Source organism: Anabrus simplex, chromosome 1 (genome assembly GCF_040414725.1).
Source record: "Anabrus simplex isolate iqAnaSimp1 chromosome 1, ASM4041472v1, whole genome shotgun sequence".
Taxonomy (NCBI): domain Eukaryota; kingdom Metazoa; phylum Arthropoda; class Insecta; order Orthoptera; family Tettigoniidae; genus Anabrus; species Anabrus simplex.
Window position 1 is genome coordinate 551539919 of NC_090265.1, and position 23313 is coordinate 551563231.

Genomic DNA, 23313 nt, shown 5'->3' on the forward strand with positions numbered 1-23313 from the left:
AAGTCCACCATATGCGAAACGACCAATAACCTCGGACAACCTCGAAGGAAGAGACGACATAGATGGTGGAATACTGAATGCGATCTTGCAGTTGATGAGCGCACCGCAGCGTGGACGAAGAGGTACTCGACTAAACGAAAGGAAGACTGGGAAAATTTCAGAATGATGCGTAAACTGTCGAGTAAGACCATCAGACGTGTGAAAAGATCTTACGATCGGTCAAGACTGGAGAAGTTAGATGAAGAATTCAAAATGTAAAACACCAGAAACTTTTATTGGGCCTTCAAAGAGGAACTCTCGTGTTATAAACATCAATGTCTTCACTTTAAGAACCTGTAACTACCGAAACGTGGAACTCCTGGCAAACTACTTCGAGCAGCTGCTCAATGCGAAGAGCCCACGGAAAGATTACCTGTTGAAGATCCTCCAGAGATACACGTCCCATCTAACCCACCAATAATGCAGCAAGTTGCTAATGCCATCGGACATCTTAAGAACTGCAAGGCACCCGGGGAAGATGGCATCATCATTGGGGAAGCTCTAAAAGCAGGTGGAAATACGATCACAGAGGCCATACACCAGATCTTGATCAACTGCTGGGAGACTGGCAGGATCCCTGATGACTGGAAATCAGCTATCGTACACCCTTTACATAAAAAAGGTGACCGCAGTGATGTAAACGACTACAGAGGGATATCTCTGCTGTCAGTAGCATACAAAGTGCTGTCAAGGATTTTACTGGACAATGTAGAAAGCCAATGTGATCGAACGATTGGTGAATATCAAGGAGGATTTCGGCGGGGGCGGTCCTGTTTCGAGCAGATCGTCAACCTAAAAACCATTCTCCAACTAAAACAAGTAAGGAGTATGAACATCGCTGTGGTTTTCGTCGACTTTAAAAAAGCTTAAATTCCATCGACTGCCAGACACTCTTCTCTGTACTGCAAGAACGAGGTGTTGAGAACAACACACGCACCCTCATCTGACAGACTCTTACGGATACAACATCTAAGGTGAAGTTCAGGGGAGAACTATCTCGGAGTTTCAAGATAAAAACTGGAGTACAACAGGGCGATAGTCTCTCACCTATTCCGTTTAATCTAGTGCTTGATAAAGTCACCAAGAACTGGGAATGTGCACTGAGGAATCTAGAAATCAAACCTTAGGGGTTGATGTAAGCCACACTGATTGAAATTCTGTCCTCCTACAGATAACACTGCGTCTTTGATTAATATATACATTGGTTGCATACTTCACTGCAAAATGTTGTTATGTATCTTGTTAGACGGTATGGTTTCCACCAAGCACAGTAATATATGAATGTGAGGCAATCCACATTTCTGCCATTCTATTGAGTACATGTAACAACGCACATAACCGAAAATTCCTGCTTTATTGAAAAGGTCCATTAACATTTTCACCTTCAATCGGAATATCCTAGAAATTATATCATGACGATTGTAGTGCTTTTGCCCTTTCCGGATTGTTTCCGAAATTTCAATCCATTTTGGAGTGCACGTAAATGTAATGGAAAGATCAGGACTTCCGTAATGACGTACATAATTGCACCTTGCGTGCATTCGTACATGGATCGAGGTCCTACAGTAAATGATGAAGGCAGAATTACACTTTGTCCAAGTTGATCGGCACTTAAATCTTGCCTGTTTACTGCATTTCTTAAATTTTCTGTTCTTAGCTGCTTTTGATTGTTGCGAATGAAATTTAGCCTCTCAGTTTCAATTTTTCCACACATACCAACTGAATATTGATTGAACTATATCTTGTTTTTCAAACTGTTCGCAAACAATTACTAAAGCAACATCATTACACATTGGAGCATTATATCGTCCACTGTGAGCGTCAGCCCATTTTCTGTTCGCATGAATAACTACCTTAAAATCTTGACATCCTAAAGGCACCTTTTCAAGAGCTTTTCTTCACATAACAGTTATCATGGAGCATTTTTTGCAACTGTATAACCAAAGCCGGCTTAACATCTGGTATCTTAGAATATAGTGTTAGTACTTCTCTTTCATCTTCACCAACAAAGTAAATCTGCAAAAATTCAGGATCCTGATGAGCATTTCACAATAGACTGCTTATGGAATGATAAATTTGACCTTGTACATGAAAAGTTAGCATAAAGCCGTTGTTGGATGACTTGTTTAGCACCAAAAGATGTCATTTGAAAACCACTGTTATATTTTCTAAGTCGATCCAAAAGAATGGCCATGATCTGGATGGGCATCCATTAGTAAATTGTACAATGGTTCAGGTGGAGATTGGAGTGATGGCAGCTGAACCTTGCCAGAATCGCAACACATGCCTGGTGTTTCACCTTTCCACTTAAGAGCATTGCACAACTGGCATTTATGGATCATTGTACCAATAGTTATCAAGCTGTTATCTTCGTAATTAATTTCAGGAACGTAAGACATCCCGGAAGGGAATTTGATTTTCCATGGACGCAATCTTCTTCCTTTTCGGGCCCCAGGGTGATGTTGCTCATATTGTGTTTGAATTGTCCTGTGTTTTTTGCGATTATTTTGCTGGTATGTAGCTCGCGCTGCTCTATACACCTCGTGATTATTTTTCTGGTATTTCGATGCCGCTGCTCTATGATCCTTGGGATTATTCTTCTGGTACGTGTCTGCTGCTGCTCTATGGACTTCGGGATTTTTCTTTTGGTATTTACTTGTAGCAATGGTATGTGTGGAAGGATCATTCTGTAAAAATGTGGCTGCTGCTTTTTAAAAATTGTATTTTTCTAATAGCATTTGAGTATTGAGTACGACGTTTCTTGGATACATTTGTAACAACGAACGAAGCACTTGCTTCTTCACACGGAACTGGATATTTTAGAACAGTTAGTGCACAGTGATAGTGACGATGATGAACCAACTGACTTGCATGATTTATTAGTGAATAATGTAATCGAAAGTGAACAAAGGGATAGTGATAATGAAACCGGGGGTAGTGATGCTCCTCCATACCCACAGCACGAGTGGAAAGCTGGCAATCCTAATTTACCTCCATTCTCATTCAATGAAACAATTTGTGGATACAAAGCATCAGGTAGGAACAATCCCTTAACACCTTACGGATTTTCTCAACTTATTTTTAGTGATGAGATATTCAAGCAAATTACCGACGAGACCAACAGATATGCTAAAGTCATAATTCAGAAAGTGACACCACTTACAAAGCATTCGGCTTGGTGGGGTTGGACTGATGTTACCATAAATGAAATGAAGGCTATCCATGGAATTTTTCTGAATATGGCAATGCAGAAAAACTACAGAATGCAGGATTTCTTTTCAAGAGGTTGTTAGAATCGTCCAGTTTTTTTTTTTGTAGACTGTTTTAGTTGCAAAAGATTTTTTCAGATATTCTGCGCTCTGCATGTTTCTGCTCCAGATTCAGCAATCCATTTCAATCCTCAAGTTAGGTCTCAAATTAGCAGAGTCAAGTACGTTTTGGACTGTATCAGTGAAAAGTTCTTGGAAGTTTATGCACCATATAAATATCTAGCAGCTGATGAATCAACGGTGTCTTTCAGAGGCCGTGTGTTATTCAAGATGTACAATCTGCAGAAGCCTACTAAATGGGGACTCAGAGTTTACGTAATATCCGATTCTACAAATGGGTATGTGTGTAGTCTTATCCCTTACTATGGTTCTGCAATTACAGGATCTTTGATTCGACCGGACCTGGCTTTCACAGAAAGAATCGTGTTTCATTTAGTTGCTAATGTTACAAATGCAACAGGTCAGCCTGGGTACCACGTCTACACTGATCGTATCTATACAGGTGTTACTCTGGCTGATGAATTACGGAAGCAAAAGATCCATATCACTGGAACAATTCAACCGAATCGCGAGCACTTGCCAAATGGGATCCGCAAGAAAAATCTGCGCCTAAAGAAGCATGAAGTCAAGTGCTTATGCACAGACCAATGATGGTTCTGGGATGGCATGACAAGCGCACAGTACTGATGCTTTCAACATCTGGAAACAATTCAACCTCAGTTATTGTCAGAAAGAAGAGAAACTGTGTTGAACAATTAGAACAATAAGAGAAATCAAACGTAATTGTTGATTACACGTCACATATGGGAGGCGTTGATCGGTCGGACCACTATACATCATGCTATGCTTTTGTAGTGAAAAGCTTGAAATGGTGGCGGAAATTGTACTTCTGGTTATTGGAAGTAGCAATAGTCAACAGCATTTCGCTCTATACTACACCACGAACTGCATGGAGATTCCGTCATACAAAACCTTCCGAAAACAGGTGATTGGCAAGTTGGTTGGCGAAGTACGCAACAAAGTTCAAAAGCGAGGAAGACCCTCTACTTCTGATGTTGAACGTTTGAATGGTAAACTGCACATCAACACGCTGCCTGGAAAACAACATAAAGACTGTGCTGTCTGTTCGAACAGGAGCAAGAAAGGTGGTAGAAAGGAAACTGTTTACTACTGCAAAACATGTTCGAGAAAACCCGGTCTCCACGCAGAAAACTGTTTTGAAAAGTACCACACAGTGGAAACCTACAAGGATTAATGTATTTTGCGTGCCTAACTGTACATATATATTCATGTAATATACTTATATTTTGTGTTAGATTCTTTTGCATCGTTCACATCCTACAGCTGTTCATAGTGCAGAAATTAATTAGGAGTGGAGCAGGAAGCATACGCTAAGGGTAATGGAGTTCAAGAGGTTAATTCACTGGCAAACATTCGTATATGTACGCCTATATACTGTTAATTGTATTTTATTTTCATTAAGGACTTGGTTGATTACCGTCTTGAAATGCACAAAAGTGGAGTGAATTGGCACGAACACTTATATGTTGAAAAGTGCCACAGCCATTTTTGATTGGCAAAAGCAACAGATTCACGCGCAAGGGATGTATTTCATGTGGAAAATCTTGAAAATAAATGCATTTCCGTTGACTTTTCAAGAAATGCAAGATTAGGACGATTTGGAAGATTGAATGATTATATATGTACAATATTATTCACAAAAACTGAGATATTGAACACAAATGTAAAACCACATTTCACCCCTTTAAAATCGGAATTTTAAAAATTTCTTTTAAAATAGGATTTATGCTATAAGAAAATACATTAAATGAATATAACTACAATATTTTTCACGAAAACAGGGATATTCAACAAAAATGCAGAATCACATTTCACCCCTTTTCACCCCTCTAAAATAGGAATTTTTTAAAATCCTTCCGTAGTGTAGATCTAAACTACGGTAGGAACATGTCCTCAAATGTTCATGCAATTATCTCCAGTAGGTTCTGCTGTGCATTGATTATCAGTCAGCCAGTCAGGACATCTTGCTTTATATTGTACACTTGAAAATTGGTAATTGGTTCATTTGGGAAGAATGTTTTATTGCCAGGGTGGAACAGTGCATTAAATTATCAGTCAGAACGGAGATTTTAACTCTGTAGCATACCCGCTCGCCGGCGGCAGAAACAGGTTTTTCCCGACAAGCATACATCGGCCTTGGGTTTTTTGTGCTGTGTCCTAGACCCCTGCTGTGTGCCACGTGACTACGGATTTACCAGGCCAAGGGCGATCAATACTTTGTGAAGTTGTACGTCATGATATTTCACCAATAGAATTGGAATATTAGCCCGATTGCAAGATTTCAACCAATAGTATACAACTTGCTGACACACCTACGTCTTAAGGATATTAAATACCCGTGTATCTGGGGAGATTTGCTTCTTTTTACATTTCCACTTGCTTCATTCAAGTACTCGTCGTCATATTCTGAAAGTGCCCGTCTTATTTGGAGGCGATTGCACAACGTTGGCAACTATAAGCATTTATCTGCTGCAATATGGCAATATTTCTGCTTCTGAGGAAATTTTAAGTAGCAAAAATATTATTTGAAACGTTGCAGTTCAGAATTCATTTATTTTACAAACTGAGGAACTGTAAAGTACGTAAAACTTTGCCATCATAACGCATCGAGTGTGTGTTCGGAACTCTTACTAAAACCGACTTGTTAGTTTCAGCTTTTACCAGAAGACGGAAGATCGCAAGCAGTCCTGAAATATTCCCAAGGATGGAACCTCAACGTTATGAAGGAGTCTGTGATTGTACCATGTCTTGTGAGGCATCCTTCAGCGAAGGGGAGAATATAATTCGAGATGGAAGTCTGATCCAATTTCACTGATCATCTGCCAAGTCCAGAACCATGTCCATTACAGATAAGATTTTTAAATTATATTTTTCTGTCGATCTCTTGTGATAATATTGTAGACGTAGTCTTTGCTTATTTATTGACAGTAATTTCTATTAGACTTTGTAGTTAGAAATTTCATTCTTCTTTCATTGGTGTTGGTAGAATTTGAGATGTGCGTGAGAGTGTATTTGGGACCTGTTAATTTTGTTATACTTGAGTGAGTGCTTCGTAACATGTTCTCACTGTCCCAGAATAAGCATAGGAGAGTGCTAAAATTACGTAACCCATGTGATAATAATTATTAATTTATTAAAAAATTTGAGAATAATTTTGAACTATGTGGGAAAGCATATTGACGTGTTCTATTAATTTAGGAGCTTCCCTTGATGATTTTGTGGATTATCGTAGATTCAAGATAAGATAGAGTCATCTATGATTTCATTAATTCGTAGCCTACGATGACGCGATCGCGCGCACGCGCGCGCGCGCATAATAATATGAAATTATTATGGTCTAAAGGAATACTTTATGGTCATGAGTATAATCATTACTGTGCTTGTGAGTGATAAATGTGTGGTCATATTTGAGTAAATGTAGGCCTGGAATATGGTCGTAACTTGAATGTTACATTTTTGCATTTATTGTAATGTTGGATATTTGAGACTTGTAAATGGATCTTATGATAGGATTTTATTTGTGGGTTCATTAAATGAGTCAATTAAGGAAGAAAGTATGTCTTCGAACATAATTTCTTCACGAGGAGCACATATTGATCGATATTTTGAGGTAATAGGAGAATAATAATAATGAAATCGTGACTCATAGACCACATACGCGAATGTGCATTTATCGGATATTGTAGGCAATTTTATGGAATTATTAGTGATGATTTCTACTGTAAAATTCTCCTGGGACATCGTTGTGAATTCTATTTCATTAAGAAGTGATAACCCTGATACCATCACATGCCAAATGATTGCAATGGTAGACCTTATCTGATATAGTCATCGGGAAAACTTCTCCAATTTCGAGTAATTATTAAAATTAAAAATCAAAGGCTAGTTTTCGTTAAAGTCATTTGATAATATTGCCGTGGACCTAAGCATGAATGTGAGATGAATGAATGGATAATATTTTGTAAATATGATTTGTTATGGTGACATTTCGTCACGAAATGTGTACGCTATCCGCGTAAAATTTCTTCGATTTCTTGTTTTTGTGGCGATCATATTTGACTCAATTATGAATCTCTAAGCGATTTTGTGGTGAAATAAGATAGATTAGGATCTATTGCTTCGGAGGGAAATATCTAAGCAAGGATCACGTCAATGGATTAAGTTCACCGAATGTAAAAGAGTAACCTTGCATATCGAGATTTTAAAGCATTTAATTGAGAGTTGTGCACAACATTGCGTTAGGTTACGCAAGATTAAAAATATAATGTGTTAAATGAAATCATTCAAACTATTTTAATCAAATAATTTAAAGCATAAATAATTAATTGGAAGAACATTTCATTAAAAGAAATGGTTATTTGATTTGTTGTGATGAGATGAAAATTTCATTGAATTAAGAGTAAATAACAGAAATATTGTCAATTTAATTAATTGATTAAAATTCAGATTTTGGAAATTTAAGATAGGGTTTTCTCGAATAATAAGTGGATTAATTTATTAATGCAATTAACTAAAATTTAGTTTCATATCTTTGCAGAATATAATTTTGGTGAAGAATTTCCAATGAACTCCAGCTGGGAAGAAACAATTCTTTTATTTCAAGATTCTGAGAATACTAGATGATTTTGGAAAGTGCTAATATTTTTTTAAATAAATGTTAAAGCCCATTTTAAGTGTTTTTCATTTGTCGTCAGTCCTTAGGTTATCCCTGCCCTTAAAATCTTTGCATTGCCTGAAAGCGAACGTTCCGCCTCCGGGACTCTCGCTCTCTGGCTGAGCTGCCCGGTAAAACGGGGGCAATATATAGAAGATATATAGAAGAACAGGCACTGCACCTAATGTGTAGTGTTAGATAAAATCTACCTGGAATTCACATATAGCAAGGAACATAGCCCGGGCCAAGAACTTTCGGTATGCATGTAAAAGAGCCGCCAGGATGACATGGGGCCCAAGACCATCAATGATAATGTGGATATACACAATGATCATTAGACCATTGATGGCCTATGCTGCAATCATCTGGCAAGTGAAGGAAAAGTCAGCAGTAAATTGGATAGCCTACAGAGAATGGCATGCATAATCATAACAGAGGCTATGAGAACTACGCAGACAGAAGCCTTGAATACTTTACTAGACCTCACATCACAATGCAATTTCATAAAAGGGTTGACATAGATTGGCACAGAGTGCTGAAATGCACAACGACCCAATCTAGGACACTGTAAAATTAAGAGAGTAATAACAGAGGAAGTTCTACACATGCCTTCTGATCATAATATGATACCGAAGTACAACTTTGAAAAACCGTTTGAGACCCAGATAATAAAAAAAGAAGACTGGGATAACAACAAATGGAATACTGAAAAAGAAGACATAGTATGGTGGACTGATGGCTCAAAGACTGTGGATGGCACAGGAGGAGGGATTAACGGGGGAAGACCTGAGAGATCAATCCAGATGAGCCTGGGCAGACACACTACAGTCTTTCAAGCTGAAATGATAGCTATCACAACATGTCTTGAAGAAAATCTGAAAATGAACTATAGGAATAAGAACGTTTTCATTTTCACGGACAGCCAAGCATCCAGCAAGGCACTAGAGGCAGTCCGGGAAATATCCAGAATTGTCTGGTATTGCGACTCACTTATCCTGAAGCTCTCAAAGTACAACATTGTCAAAATAATATGGCTACCAGAGCATGCAGATATAGGCACCGTGCAGATAGATCGAAATGCTACTACTAGCACTATATAGTAGCCCGTTCTGAAACAAGAGGTGAGGTGCAGTGCGAGAGTCTCAGTACAACGTGCGTTACATTCGAACAAGTTGCAGGTTTAAGCAATTCAATTCGGGGATCTAAATGAATCATCATGCAATAAAAGAAGAAACCTTGTTTTCAGTGGCCACGTGAACGGCGTTGAAGAGTTAATTTCGAATGGTTTCGGATACATCACAGGAAAAGTCGCCCGACAAACGTCTGGCAATTTTGCCGCCTTATATCGTGCAACATGAGGTAGGCAAGGTGTAGTTAGGTAAAAATTTATATAGTTTACTTAGTAAGGATTAATTGATGCATGTTTGCTAAGTTGTACGCATTTTTATTGTGTGTTCAGGTTGATCAGAGTCGTAATGTCTCTACCAGCGAATGTTCATGTCCTGCCGGCGCCAGAAGAACTTGCAAACGCGTAGCTACGGTAGAGTATTACATAAATAATGAAGGTGTTGTCTCCAAAACAGAGCCCGAAAACAATTTGCACAGAAAAACATAGAAAAGTCAAACGCGTAGAAGAACTGTTCGGTAAAAAGACTTTGAGGACAACTCTTCCCCCCTTCGAATTAACTGAGGATATTTTAAAATAAATCCCTTGCAGTCTTCGTAAAAAGCATCGAGCAGAAGCAAGTACTGAAATCGAACAGTCGTGCAGGGCTGTAGTCACCTTATTAACAAACAGGGTAGTGAATGATGTGGAGAGAGAAGAATGTGAGGAAATTGACAACTATTATATTTACAAGTCTCTAACGACTTGCGCTTGCCAGACAAATACATCTTTCGCACTGTGAGTGACGAAATGTTTTTTTTTACCAGCAAAGTGCAGGTTGATAAAGATCATATAATTAAAAGCTCCCTGGACACTATCTCAATCAGGAAGCCCTCAATGGTTTCAAGAAGAAAAAAAAAAAAGATAGTATCTGCTAGCACGAAAGCAAATCGGATCAAAACTAGGCGACATAACTTTGATACATTAGCTCTCGCATTTGTAAATGAATCTCCAATTGGGGGAGCTGCTTTGAACATCCTTACGGAAGTGAAATTGAAAGTGAAGCAATAGAATGCTATGGAAGTTTATTTGTTGTTCGTGTTATTCGATGAGGTTGCAAATTCGTTCATACGCAACACACAGACGATGTCATCCACGTGTGGAAAAAGTTCTGTTGGCAATTTCTGTAATATATTGTATGTTTTGATTCTTTGAATACACCTTTCTACGTGAATTCTAACACTCGCAATATTGTAAGTACTCTAAACTTCCTCAGCTGTTAATCTCCCGTCACGTAAGAACGGTGGTGTCATGATTATGACACCGCAGCCAGGTAAGTTAGTTCTGATGCCTCAGCCATGACCTCATCGCCAGGTTGAAGGAAAGTAAACCACTGACGGTTGTTATGAGCTAGCTCTTCCACCGAAACATATAGATTTAAAGCGATCGTACCATTAGGCGTGATTGCAATTAAAACGTTTGCAGTGTAGCAACCCTTGTATTGAGAATAGAAATACAATCTCTTGATCTACTTGGGGAGGCTGTTCAACCCTAAATTCCGTGCAGTCAATAATGACTCTGCACGATCGTCTTCCGTTCCATACATTTTATCATGTTTCGTAATGTCCCCTCCCAGACCGAAATTAAGTGGAATACATGCTTGTGTATTTATGTCGTTTTCATTTATTAAACAAGAAAACAATGAAATTCAGATGCATCTGTTCCCACGGATGCATCTTTGGTTATGTTCCTTGGGCAAACTACTTGAAAATTTCCCATCTGATTCTTCCTTTTTAATCGCTTGAGTTGTCAGTGAAAGCGCTGTACGCAGGATCCCGGCGACACATTCCTCTTCTTGGATTAATCCGGAAATATTGTCAGAACATAGGATGGACTTAGTGGGTGTCCAGATCTTTTGTTTCCGATGAAATGTGCACTACATATTCTTGAGTAAGTCGTAGGTTGCCAAAGTGATCCATCAGTGCTAAAAATTAAATTAAATCGGATCAACTGAACTTATTGCAAACATGTGCAGTACGTATGTGTAGGCCTACTTACTTCGTTCGGTTAACTCCTTGTATTATCCATCACCTCCTTCGGTCCACATCTATCGCTCGTTTTGGAAAACGATAAATTTGTACTTCTCTTTCCGTATTAGCGTAAGTATTGGAACATCTGACAACACAACAATTGTGTTTACTTGATCTACTTTTCTCTGCCATTATCATCTGAGTGACTACACGCTCAGTCATAACAGAACAGCTACTGTGAGTCTGGAGTCTGCCTCACGTGTTGTTCTCTGCCCGGCCGCTAGAGCGACGCGCACGGTGCCTATAGAAGGAAATGAAAAGGCAGATAAATTGACCAGGAAGGGGTAGAAGCACATTTTGTAGGCCCAGAACCTGTATGCAGGATTCCCTATGGACAAGCCTGATACTACACAGGAAAATGGGTACAAAAGAAACAAATACAAAACTGCAAAAATACTCCAGGATGCAGGCTTGTGAACAAACTGATAAAAGGACCAAACAAGAAGCATACTAAAGAACTGTTTAAACTCAGCAGAGAAAATATAAGATAGGTAGTAGGACTGTTGACAGGACACTGTCATCTGGAAAATCACCTACATAGAATTGGAGTATTAAGAGACAACATAAGTCGGAAATGCAATGAAGCAGAGGAATCAGCTGAACACACATTTTTCGAATGTGAGGCACTGGGTAGAATCAGGCTCTCCACTCTAGGACTACCAGGTGAATAGAGAGAAAAAATCCAAGAAGACCCAATAAGAACAACCTGCAGCTTTGTGAAGGGAGCAGGTATATTTAGGTGGGAATGAAGGTAAAACATGGTAGCAAAAGATCTTAGAGGTCGACGCTAATTAGGAACTAATATTTAGAGGCCCCATGAAGAAAAGGAGAAATGGATCACTCTGCCTCAAAGCGATTTATTTTATGAAGATTTCCAGTGTCCACAACCTCAAAACGTTCTGCCTTATATGATAAAAAAAATCATGGAGGTCATCAATGTTATTTTTCGTTTTTCAAATGTGTGCTTAATGCTCGTGGCATATCATGGATTCCCCATGGACGCATACAACTAGTATCCATGCCAAATAAAATCTATTTGAAAATATATAGAAGTATGAGGCTATGCCACAGTTGCGCCTGAAAGTATTGCCGACAATACTAGCACAACGTATTTAGTAAATTCCAATTCTACTCATTCTAATTACAAGTAGGCAAACTCGACCCTGCGATTCTTTTTTCAGAAATCCCTGTTGACTTCACTGTAAAAACTCACATGCTTTCATCTCAACAAGACAGACGTCATTCCTAATGCAGAGAGATGACTATGACTTTGAGAATTGTGGACGACGAATTTGACTTGCTTTAAGGCAGAGAAAGAGCATTCTACACATGATGCAGCGGGAATAGTTGTAACCAATGTGCACAATTTATAAAGTTCAGGAAGACAACTATGGAGACCGGAGGTCAATAGGAACTTCAGGATTTAAGCCCAGTCTCATCTTTGAAGTGTTCAGAAGTGAACATTGCCCTAAATTCGGATTTAAGTCTTACTATATCAAAATATTTCCAGTAGACTTCCATCAATTTACTGAATTCATGTTTAAGAAAATCTCCAGAAGAAAATGAAAATTTCTTATAGTCATTGTGTGGTGGCCAAAAAAATTGTGTGAAATATTTCAGGTTATAACTCTGGCCTGTAAAGTTCAGTTATCAAAAAGGTTCAATATTGTACGTTGTATCAAATAATTATTATTCTTAATTATATACCTGCCGCGTGTCAGTCCTTCTTCGACAACACTGTCAGCAATATTTTCAGGTGCAACTGTGACATGGCCTGAACTTGCATATATTTAAAAATAGATTTTATTTTTACTTGGTGTGATTTAAGAAATACAAAAAAATGACCTTTTTATTTGATGAAATAACATCCTGCATTATAAACGTTTTTATTCCAGCACATATGCACTAATTTCTCTGTTAGATTAGCCCATAAACTGTGTTCAGTCGAATGGAATATTTTTTCTCCACATTAACAAAGAGTAGAAATATTAATATTTGTATTATTTTCTTATTTGTTTATGCAAGGTAAGCCAATATCACTGTAAATAGACCTATTTGCTCAGCTAAAAGTGTATGTTGGATAGTCCTTACTGAACTTGGGCAGCTGCTAGATTTAATGTTGCCAACTATCATAAAGTCACTAATTGGGTTAAAATGTCACTACATGAAATTTTATTAACTTGGTCTACATGGGGAAATATTGATACATTATTTGGATGAATAACTACAACATACCTAATTAAAATGAGAAGAATATACAGCTGAGGTTCCTGTCTTATGCAAGGTATTTTTTGCAAATTCATAATTAAGTATAACAGGTCTTCCTAACAGCGTTTTTGACGTCCGCTACACATCTCTATTTTCACCAAGTTCAACTGATTAAAAGGTCCTACCTTTGAATGGATTAATATCAACAGCATCTTAAAAAAAAAAACACACACACACACACACACACACACACACACAGAGAGAGAGAGAGAGCTTTGGGCTGGCTCCAGGAGAATGGAGCAGCCGTATGGGATATGTCCTGAAGAGAGCTCATCCCGCCAGGGGAAATCCATGCTTCCCGCTCAATGTTACCTTGGACGTTCCGCCTTTCTCCAAAGCTGTTAACAGTTGGCAGAGGATAGCATGCGAATGGTGACAAAGATTCAAGTTTAGTGACATCATGCGGAGGGTTGCAGAACTACGCCTGCCATCGAATGCAATTTTAAGAGTGAATACGTCACGTCCGTTACGTCTCCATTTGCTCTCTCTTTCTTTCTACAGTGGATTAGATGGCACGACTACACCAGCGCCATACGTAGTCAAGCAACGGAACTAGTGCAGTTGTGCGGAGCTTTTACACTTCTGAAAGATGAAATTAACAATACTTGACTTTAAACAACCTAAAATCATACTTCAGATAGTTCATCGCCCTATCGTAATGGATGCAATGAATGCCTTGCACGCAAGGAAAATACGCCCCTGCTTAATGCACAAGTCGGGTATTTCGCCAGGATAATATGATTGCAGACAGTAAATGCCACTAAAATAAACTGATCACCCGTCGTTTTATTTTAGTTACTAACTGATATACAATACTTATACAATGGTCCTGGTCTGAAGAAGCAAGTCATTGAATAACTAAAAGAGAAGTATACACGGGAGGCTTTTACGTGGTTCATTAGCAACGAACTGCGCATAAACTGTGTACAAACCCGGTATGAAAGTTACGCACCGTTTATTAGTAAGACTTAATACAATAGAACCTCGATAATTCGAGATCGGTTAATTCAAAATCCCGCCTAATTCGAAGCAGCTCTCGTTAATGGAAACATGAGATACAGTTTTGCATGTTATTTAAATTGTTTAATTCGAAATGCGGATAATTCGTAATTCGAAGTACAATGTCGGCCCCATTACCGAAATTCATACTTTTAATTTGAACCTGCCTTTACAGTTTAAAACAATAGAATGTTACAAAGGAATTTCAACTGGAAATTTATCCACGTCATAACAGAACACGCGTTCCAGAGCACTGAGGGGTAGCTTTCCGTACTTACACTCACTTCGGTGGGTCTACAGTGCGCTTCATGATTGCTTAATTGAATGAAATCGGAATTCTTTTGTATTCAGCCTTTTAAGGAACGCCGTAATATCACGCAACAGGCAGTGTGCAGAAAAACAGAATCCGCGAACAGTGGTGATGCCGACAGTTGACGAAAAAGCGTGGCTCATATAATAAATTCGTAGGCACCGAAAAATATTGTCATTGCCGACTAAACTGCATTGCTTTAATTTTAACGGTCTTATGGTTTTAAAGGAGAAATAGCCAGCCGGGAAATCGTACAAGTGTCGGGGATGGGGGTCATTGTAGTGGGTTGCTAAGCACATGGAAGGAAGAAACTTTAACCCCTCGTCATAGGATAGTTCGATAAGCCACAATGTTTTAAGGGCGTCGGACACTACCATGCCAGTACAAAGCATCTAAAAATGCAAACAGTACAGAAATAAAAATAAAAAAAAAATAAAATAAATAAAAAAAAAAAAAAAAAAAAAAAAAGCATTAGTACAGGGGAACCAACATAATTTATCCTAGTCTTCGAATTGTGTGGTTTTTTTCTCTTTCGTTGCGTGAGGTTATGTTTGCCAGTGAGATATCCAAGTGCATTATTTGAATACTGTAAATGAACCTTCTTGGATACATTTTGGAAATAGTTCTTTTTTCATGGCAGTTGAAAGGCATAAACTGTGAATCAAGGTTAACTGCATGCAGTAACGGACCTTAGAACATTTTGTAACGCGGCAAGAGTTGGTACTTCTGAATTGCGAATTGGCGGTTAATTCGAAATCATGTAATTCGAAGTCCGATTTCTGAGTCCCAGCGACTTCGAGTTAACAAGATTTTACTGTATATGGAGGGTGAACCACATTGCTCTTCTCCCTTACTTTTCCAATGTTTTTTTTTCTCCTATCCCCTAGTGGTTTAATGTCGCACTAACACTGAAGGATTTCGGCGCTGCTAGGGTGGGAAAGGGCTAGGAATGAGAAGTGACCGTGGCCTTAGGGCACAGCATCAGCATATGCCTGGTGTGAAAATGGAAAGCCATATACGGGGCTGCCAACAGAGTTCGAACCCATTATCTCCTGAATGCAAGCTCATAGCTATACTAATAAGTCAGGTTTCAGGTGATAACCAGAAAAGGAACAGACCTGGGACGGAATGAATGCAGTCTCAATTAAGGTACAGTTTACCGATTTCCTTCGAACTGTCCTTACCATGGAGAACCATCCTGTTCACCAAATGCAATCTTACAGCTTACACATTCCGTATCATGCTGCCGATTCGCTTGGTATGTTTTTAGAAAGAGTTAAATGATGATTTGCTACAAATTACTATAAATATTTCTAGTCACTTTCTTATCAAAGCAAAATTAAACTAGTTCATGGTCAAATGAATATTGAAAATTAAGTCAAGAAATATTTTATTACAAAAGAAAATAGCCTGGCACAAAGTATACCAAAGTTTGATGCCAATTCTTCCAGATAAGATTACACTTAGTTCATGTGCCATCCAATGCACATACACTCAGTGAAAGGAAAAACTTAATCGATATCCTTCCATATGGTAAATTCAATATATGCAGTAAGGCAATTTTTAGGTTTAATGGAAATCAAAACAAGAATATAAAGTCACTCACGGCATACGCTGGCACAGAGGTTGGTGCAGCTCCCAATCCTTCCTTTGGCACTCCCTGCTGCAGTACCACTGACTGCAGTACCCGCAGTGTTTGGTAGTATATCTCTTGCAAGACCCACATGGACCTTCTTCAAAATCTGGAAGAGTTCCGAATTCATAGTTTCCCTGTCAAAAGAAAATCAACATTATATATGCAATATGCCTCAAAAAATAAAAACCACCCTGTAGCACACCTACTGTTGGGAAATCAGAAGAATGCACATGCCCGGTGAGGCATGGGGCGAAGGGTTTTCACCAGCAGAGCCAGTGACGCAATTGTTACCATAGCAACTCCGCTACTACCCAGGCGACTTTATATTAACTTCTACTGGCAGCTCTCCGCTCTTGTCACTTGTGATCCACCAAACTGCAAAGTGTGAGTCAATGTTTTCGTGTAGCAGATAAGAGCAGATAAGAGCTGATGTGTCTGGGCAGAACAGGAAGTTCGTGCTTGCAGGCCACATTCCTCATTCTTGCAGTCTTCTCATCTCTACACGGCACTTCGTACAGATTCTCTATATGGTTTATAGGCATGTACTCTACTAAAGAATGGCTACAGCAGAGATCAGACAACAGAAATGGGATTCGTTAGAACTATGAATGAAATTATTATTACTAGACCTCGGATTTAAGGTAAAAACCTGTTTTGTTCCGTAAGAGAACTTACAATGAAGTTGTATTTACATGTTTTATGTATTTATAAGGTTAGAAACGGTGGTCCTATAGTGCCTAAATTGGCGTTAGAACCTATTTTTGCCGATATCCCTATAATTGCTATATTTTATCGCTAAATCGATTAAAAATACTTTTAAGTTAGTCAGAGAAACTTAATATTTGCTGACTCGTCTTCAGTATCTTGAATAGTATTTTCTTGAAAATACTTTCAGACAAAATGTGAAGCTGTAAACCAATTACCACTCCCTGGAAGTCCTTAGAAACCTGCCGCTGTGAATACTCCCTTTGTCCCTTAATCTGTGTGTCACAAGGTGGGGGACAGTGTCCATTGACCTGCTGGAAACTAAACTCTTCATTCCATTCTGTGAGAAACTTTCAGTGCATCCGTATGCTCAGTGTGTGTATTATGCTGTAAGTGGCAGCTTCCAGGACATCCTTAATTAAACAATGGTTGCAGGAGTTTCCCCATTTCACGTTGGATGGAAAAATTATATTCTGCGAAGTTTACAGCAAAGAGGTAAGTGAAATTTGTTTTATATTTCACTTAAGTACATGCTTTGGTGTGAGAGTCATACTTAATACGTAGGCGTTCTATCTCTCTGTTGTATTACATTTTATACATCAATTCAGTGTACATACACGTAATGAAGTATAACAGTAAAAATGAATTGGGGATTGCAGCGCATCCCAATACCTCAATTTTTTATTTACAGAATCGTTGAAAACTGGCCATGTCTGTGTGGTACTGCAAGGTCTATTCATTTCGGAGAAAGGAAAATTTTCCAGTAGGTTTTAGAAGAGGAATAATAGTACAAACGTACTTAAAAATTAAAATATCATGCTGCTGTAGGAAACCTAAAAATACGAGGTGGAAATTGTATGAAAATCAGATATGCACTTTTATCAATTGTAGGAAACGTATGACAGATTATACACATTGAAAACACACTGACTGAGCAAATGTCATGGGATAGCAGAGCACTGACGCGCATGTGTGTTGTCTGCGCACCACACACCCCCTGTGCCAGTGGCAGTTGTATAGGAGACCTTGTGAGCAGTGGCTGTGCATGTGACAGGTGTAACATGGAACGTCGTCGTGAGCTGACACCGTTCGGAGTATGGTGGACGGTGCCCGATGGATGGGAAGTGCGATTTCGGAAGTGGTGCGGGAATTCGGCTTCACACGATCAACAGTGTCCAGGGTGTGTCGTGAATGGTTGCATGCGGGTGTCACCGTCCACAACAAATGAACGACCAGCCATCCAGCCACCCTCGATGACCGTGATCGGCGACATCCGAGACGGATTGTCAATAGTGACAGACGGGCAACCGTGCAACAAATCACGGCTCAATTCAACACAGGCCGTGCTAGACACGTCTCCCAGTGGAAAATCTGTAGGAACATGGGTTCTATGGGGTATGGGAGCCGGCGCCGCACATGGGTGCCACTGTTAACCCAACGTCATCAGGCACAACGATGCGCATTTGTCGCCAGTCACCAGGGATGGAAACTGGAACAATGGCATTATGTGATATGGTCGGATGAATCACGATTTCAACTGCACCATGCCAATGGGAGGCACCGTGTTTGGCGCAGACCACATGAAGCGATGGATTCCGCCTGCCTCAAAGATGTGGTCCAGGGCGCTGGTGTCTGTTGTGGTCTGGGGTGCACTTTCCCGATATGGAATGGGCCCCCTAGTTGTTCTGGAAGAGACTTTGAATGGTACGCGCATACCTGCCAACTTTTAAAAACCAAAATGTCAGGAGATTTTGATATGAAAATCAGGGAAAATCGGGAGAAATTGGGAGATACAATTGGTCAAAACGGCTTAATCTACATGTCTTGCGCAATACTATGATACATATATAACACTTATAGTCTCAAAACCCGTCTGTTGCTATACGAGGCTACAAGGCTGAAAATAACACCTCTATTCCCTCACAGGAAGTACAGTATGTGAGTGAGATTATCAGTCTCTAATAAGCCTTCCGAAAATAGTATGAACTCATGCTCCACACGTATGTATCGGTCATGCTCTAAAATGCCATTACTTAACAAATGCATAGATTAATATATTACCAATGATGTCAGTATGAATGTCACGATTAAAAGTAATGTTGTCTTATGAAATATTTGATAACATGAAAAACAGCACATTTTCTCACTTTTAAAGTAAAGCACCACAGTTTCGATCTGACATTCAAAGTTTCAGAGCTAGAATGACCAGGCTGCAGACAGCCACTAACACTCCTGTGTCATTTTTCCACTTATGATGATGCTTGTTGTTTAAAGGGACCTAACATCTAGGTCATCGGCCCCTAATGGTACAAAATGCGACGAAATGTACTGACAATTTAAAAGTCCAAAATCATCCACTGACCAGAATTCAGAACGTGCTGTTCCTCACATAGTGGCTACTAACCATAGGCAAGGCACACGCATGGTGTCGCTCATAGAGTGGTACTAATCACAGGCACTGTAAAACTCACCGTGATTCACACACTGTTGCTACTAATCACAAATATATTATGTACCTAACATAGTGGCAAGTAAAAGCGACCCAGCGTGGTGGTACTAATTATAAGTAGTCTCATGGTTCTAATTCAAACATACCTAGGTTTCCCCTTTTAGTCACCTATTACGACAGGCAGGGGATACCGTGGGTGTATTCTTTGCCTGCGTACCAAACCCACAGGGGAAGGGGGGGGGGGGTGTTTGGTCCACGAGAGCTATTTTATTTCGCTCAAGTCCGCCGGCAAGCCGGTTAGGACCCCCCCTATCACCAAACTGGAACGCGCCACGTTGTAATATTACCTCTCTCTCTGCTACGCCAACGTAGTAGGTTCGTGGTTATTCCATTTAAGTGTGCACACTACTCATTCCAATCACTGTCTCAGAGTAGGGATTGAATAGCTGGAATTCTATGATGATCCAGTGAATTACGTACCAGTAGTATCCGAAAATTTACAAGCCAGAGGAATCGCATGCTAAATGAGAGAGATCTAACTCCCCAGCTACTTCCCGCCAATATTCAAGCAGGCCGTTATACTAGGTACGGAGCAGTAATCTCATCTATTGGAGATAAATAGCAGCAGAATACACAAAGCACGTCACAACAAACAATGGTCAATATAATGTTATTGTTGATCAATTTTATGAGCTGTCTATATTGTAGGCCTTCACATTTAGTTTTCTTCCGACTCTGTGATATTAGAGCATCTGATGTAAAGTGAGTCCTCCTTTCTTTTATGACTCCCTTTTGTGTTATTATTCAAGCGATCGTTCCTTCATGACTTTTTCCTCATTCTTATAATCATCTTCACAATATTATTATAGTCGGTATGGTAAAATTGAATTAGACATAAATAATCAGAAATTGTACTCTCTATAACTGTTGTTATGTAGTACTTTTCGATATGACCAATTAGACAGGTAATTAAAAAATAAATTTTGTCACCTTCCCATAAACTACCATTTCAAAAAGGGTGAATAAAATTATTTGTAGCGTGGACTGTAGTTCCTTATTGCCTAACATTACATACCGATTTTCATTAAATTATCCTCAGCCGTTTTGTCGTGATGCGCGTACATACTTATATACATACAGACGGACATTGTGGAAAATTAAAACGTGCATTCCTCCTTGTTACTGTGGTCACGACCGGTACAGAAATATCATTCTTTATAAATTCTGAGCAATGTACAGACAATCTTTTTTCAAGTTATATTGAGATAAATGAAAATTATTCAGAATTGTCTCCAAAAGGCTCCTAAAATCTCTAGAAAAGTCACTAGTCGTTATCATTGAAATTCTATCACTAAATTACTAAAAAAGACTCCATATCTAGCGCCTAGTCTCTAGAATCGAGGAGAGTGATGTGAACGAACACGAACATAGTACGCGAGAACGAGAAATTGACGATCGATATACGCGTCACGATATACAGGTTTCAATAAACATCGCACATTCGCGTACATTTCTCGCATTAATGAACGTAGATATTTCGTTTAAAAGCGGCCAATGAGCGAAGGACTTCCGGCCACTCGCGTAGAAAAGGTGAAATGGCGGGATTTGAAAACAAATGTTTTAAGTCCACCAAGAAATAAGCTATAATCGGGAGAAATAATAGAATAATCGGGAGGTGGAAAAAATTGTCGAAAATCGGGAGTCTCCCGCCTAAATCGGGAAAGTTGGCAGGTATGTACGCGGTATGTTGAGCTGCTCGGAGACCGTCTCCACCCATTTTTGGTCTTCCAGCACCGAGACTGTTCTGCGCTGTTTCAAGTAAACGCGCCGCGACATCGCTCCCACGTCGCCCGGGAATGGTTCCAGAAACATGCAGCGGAGGTCCAACGACTGCCATGGACACCCAGGAGCCTGGATATGAACCCTATCCAGCCTATCTGGGATGTCCTAGTATGCAGGCTCCGTGCCACAGATCCTGCACCCACGAACAGACCAGCATTGGTGGCCGCTCTGCAAACGATTTGGTATCAGCTGCGTCCAGAGGACTACCAGGGACTTGTCGACTCACTTCCACGGCGTCTCACTGCAGTTTGCAAAGCCAGAGGAGGCCCCAAACGCTATTAGGTGACTATCCCATGACATTGGCTAAGTCAGTGTATATACAGCGAAGATTTTTTTTAATAAGCATACAGTAAATGTAGGGAGGAAAAAACACGGAATTCAGCCATGCGCGGGCATCAGTATCGGTAGTAACAAAAATGTTGGGAAACATAATCTAACCAAATGTAACTAAATTTTGATGAATATTGATAAATAATAGAATATCATAAAATATATCATAAATAAAAATATATAAAAACTTAATAAACACAATTGAAATAAATTAAATAAAAAGCATTAGGATGCTAAAAGGTTTGTTTTGTCACCTATTCAATACATATAAATTTTACAATTTAGGTATTTATTATTGATTCCACTTGAGACATGTTTCGCCCTTCATTGAGGGCATCATCAGTCAAATTATCTCCTCAAGGCAAAAATCAGGTACCTGGTTAGTAGTTGACATGCACAAATTAATACGTATTATTAATACACATTACAAAAATTAAGTGTGAGAAACAGTTGTACAATAGTGATGGTTGAAACTTACAGGTTTATAGAATAAGAAGTCAGCACCAATGCGTAAAATTAAAATAGAGTTCGGCAGTGGTGCTCTGGAGAACAATTGACGCAATCATAGGAAAAATATAAAGTTTTAAAAATATTTACATTATAACAATCAATGGAGAAAGGGAGTAGTGCTCGGCGTCAATGTTTGTAACCAAAAATAATGTCAATGGTTGATAACTATACAGTATTTACATTGTCCAATTGAACAGTTGAGAATAAGGTTTTAAAAAAAAAAAAAAATTTACATTATAACATCAGGGGGGAAAGGGTGTAGTGCTCGGCGTCAATGTTTGGTAACTATACAGTATATACATTTCCAATTGAACAGTTTAGAATTTTACAATATATATACATAATTACACAAAAGCAGCTTGGTGAGCAAGGATATAAAAAATCTAGTACCAAGTGCGACCTGTTGTTTTAAAGGTTGGAAGAAGAATGTCGCATTGACATATCAGAATATGCAGAGTGGTTTATATTAGTTAAAATCAACGGGGGTAGGGAAATATTCCATAGCCAAAATGAGGTTTTATAGGACTCGAGCTGAAAGTTGTCTGGTTGCAGCACCGAGATCGGTACGGAGACTGGTCAGTGTGGATGGAGACTCATGGAGACTCATGGGTATTCAGTGCATTTGAATGGCAACAATGATGACAGTTATTAGTAGGTACTTGCTTATTAGGAATATGTTGCGGGTTGAAACTTTCGCTTATTCTTCTAGTTGACTTCTGTAGCTACGAATGTTATGTGAAGACGTCTGTGAGAGATGCCGGTGAGACTAAAATGATATTATTCCGTGCAAAAAGTATGACTGACCTCGGGATGAAGTTATTGTTTTTTGTTGCTGGTCTGGTGAACTAGAATAGAGTTGCTTGTGCTGTGAACTGCAGTGGAGAGATTAGAATGTATATGGTAATTGCAGAGTCAGAGCGTTGTAGCTGGGATAAGGCATCTTCTCATTCTGACTGCGAAGTGGAGCCGTAGTGGCATGCCATTTTCGTGCCGATGTGCGCTGGGTTCTGGCGTGTTGTTGAAAGT

At 39.2% G+C, this 23313-nt stretch overlaps 1 protein-coding gene across 1 annotated transcript in view; it reads right to left on the bottom strand.

The window, feature by feature from the left end:
- vret (vreteno) overlaps positions 1 to 23313 on the bottom strand; it is a 392221-nt gene that overhangs the window by 128737 nt on the left and 240171 nt on the right. Inside the window, exon 9 of the mRNA XM_068225072.1 lies at positions 16422 to 16585. Coding sequence (XP_068081173.1) covers positions 16422 to 16585 — 164 coding nt within the window. The remainder of the gene's footprint in view (positions 1 to 16421; positions 16586 to 23313) is intronic.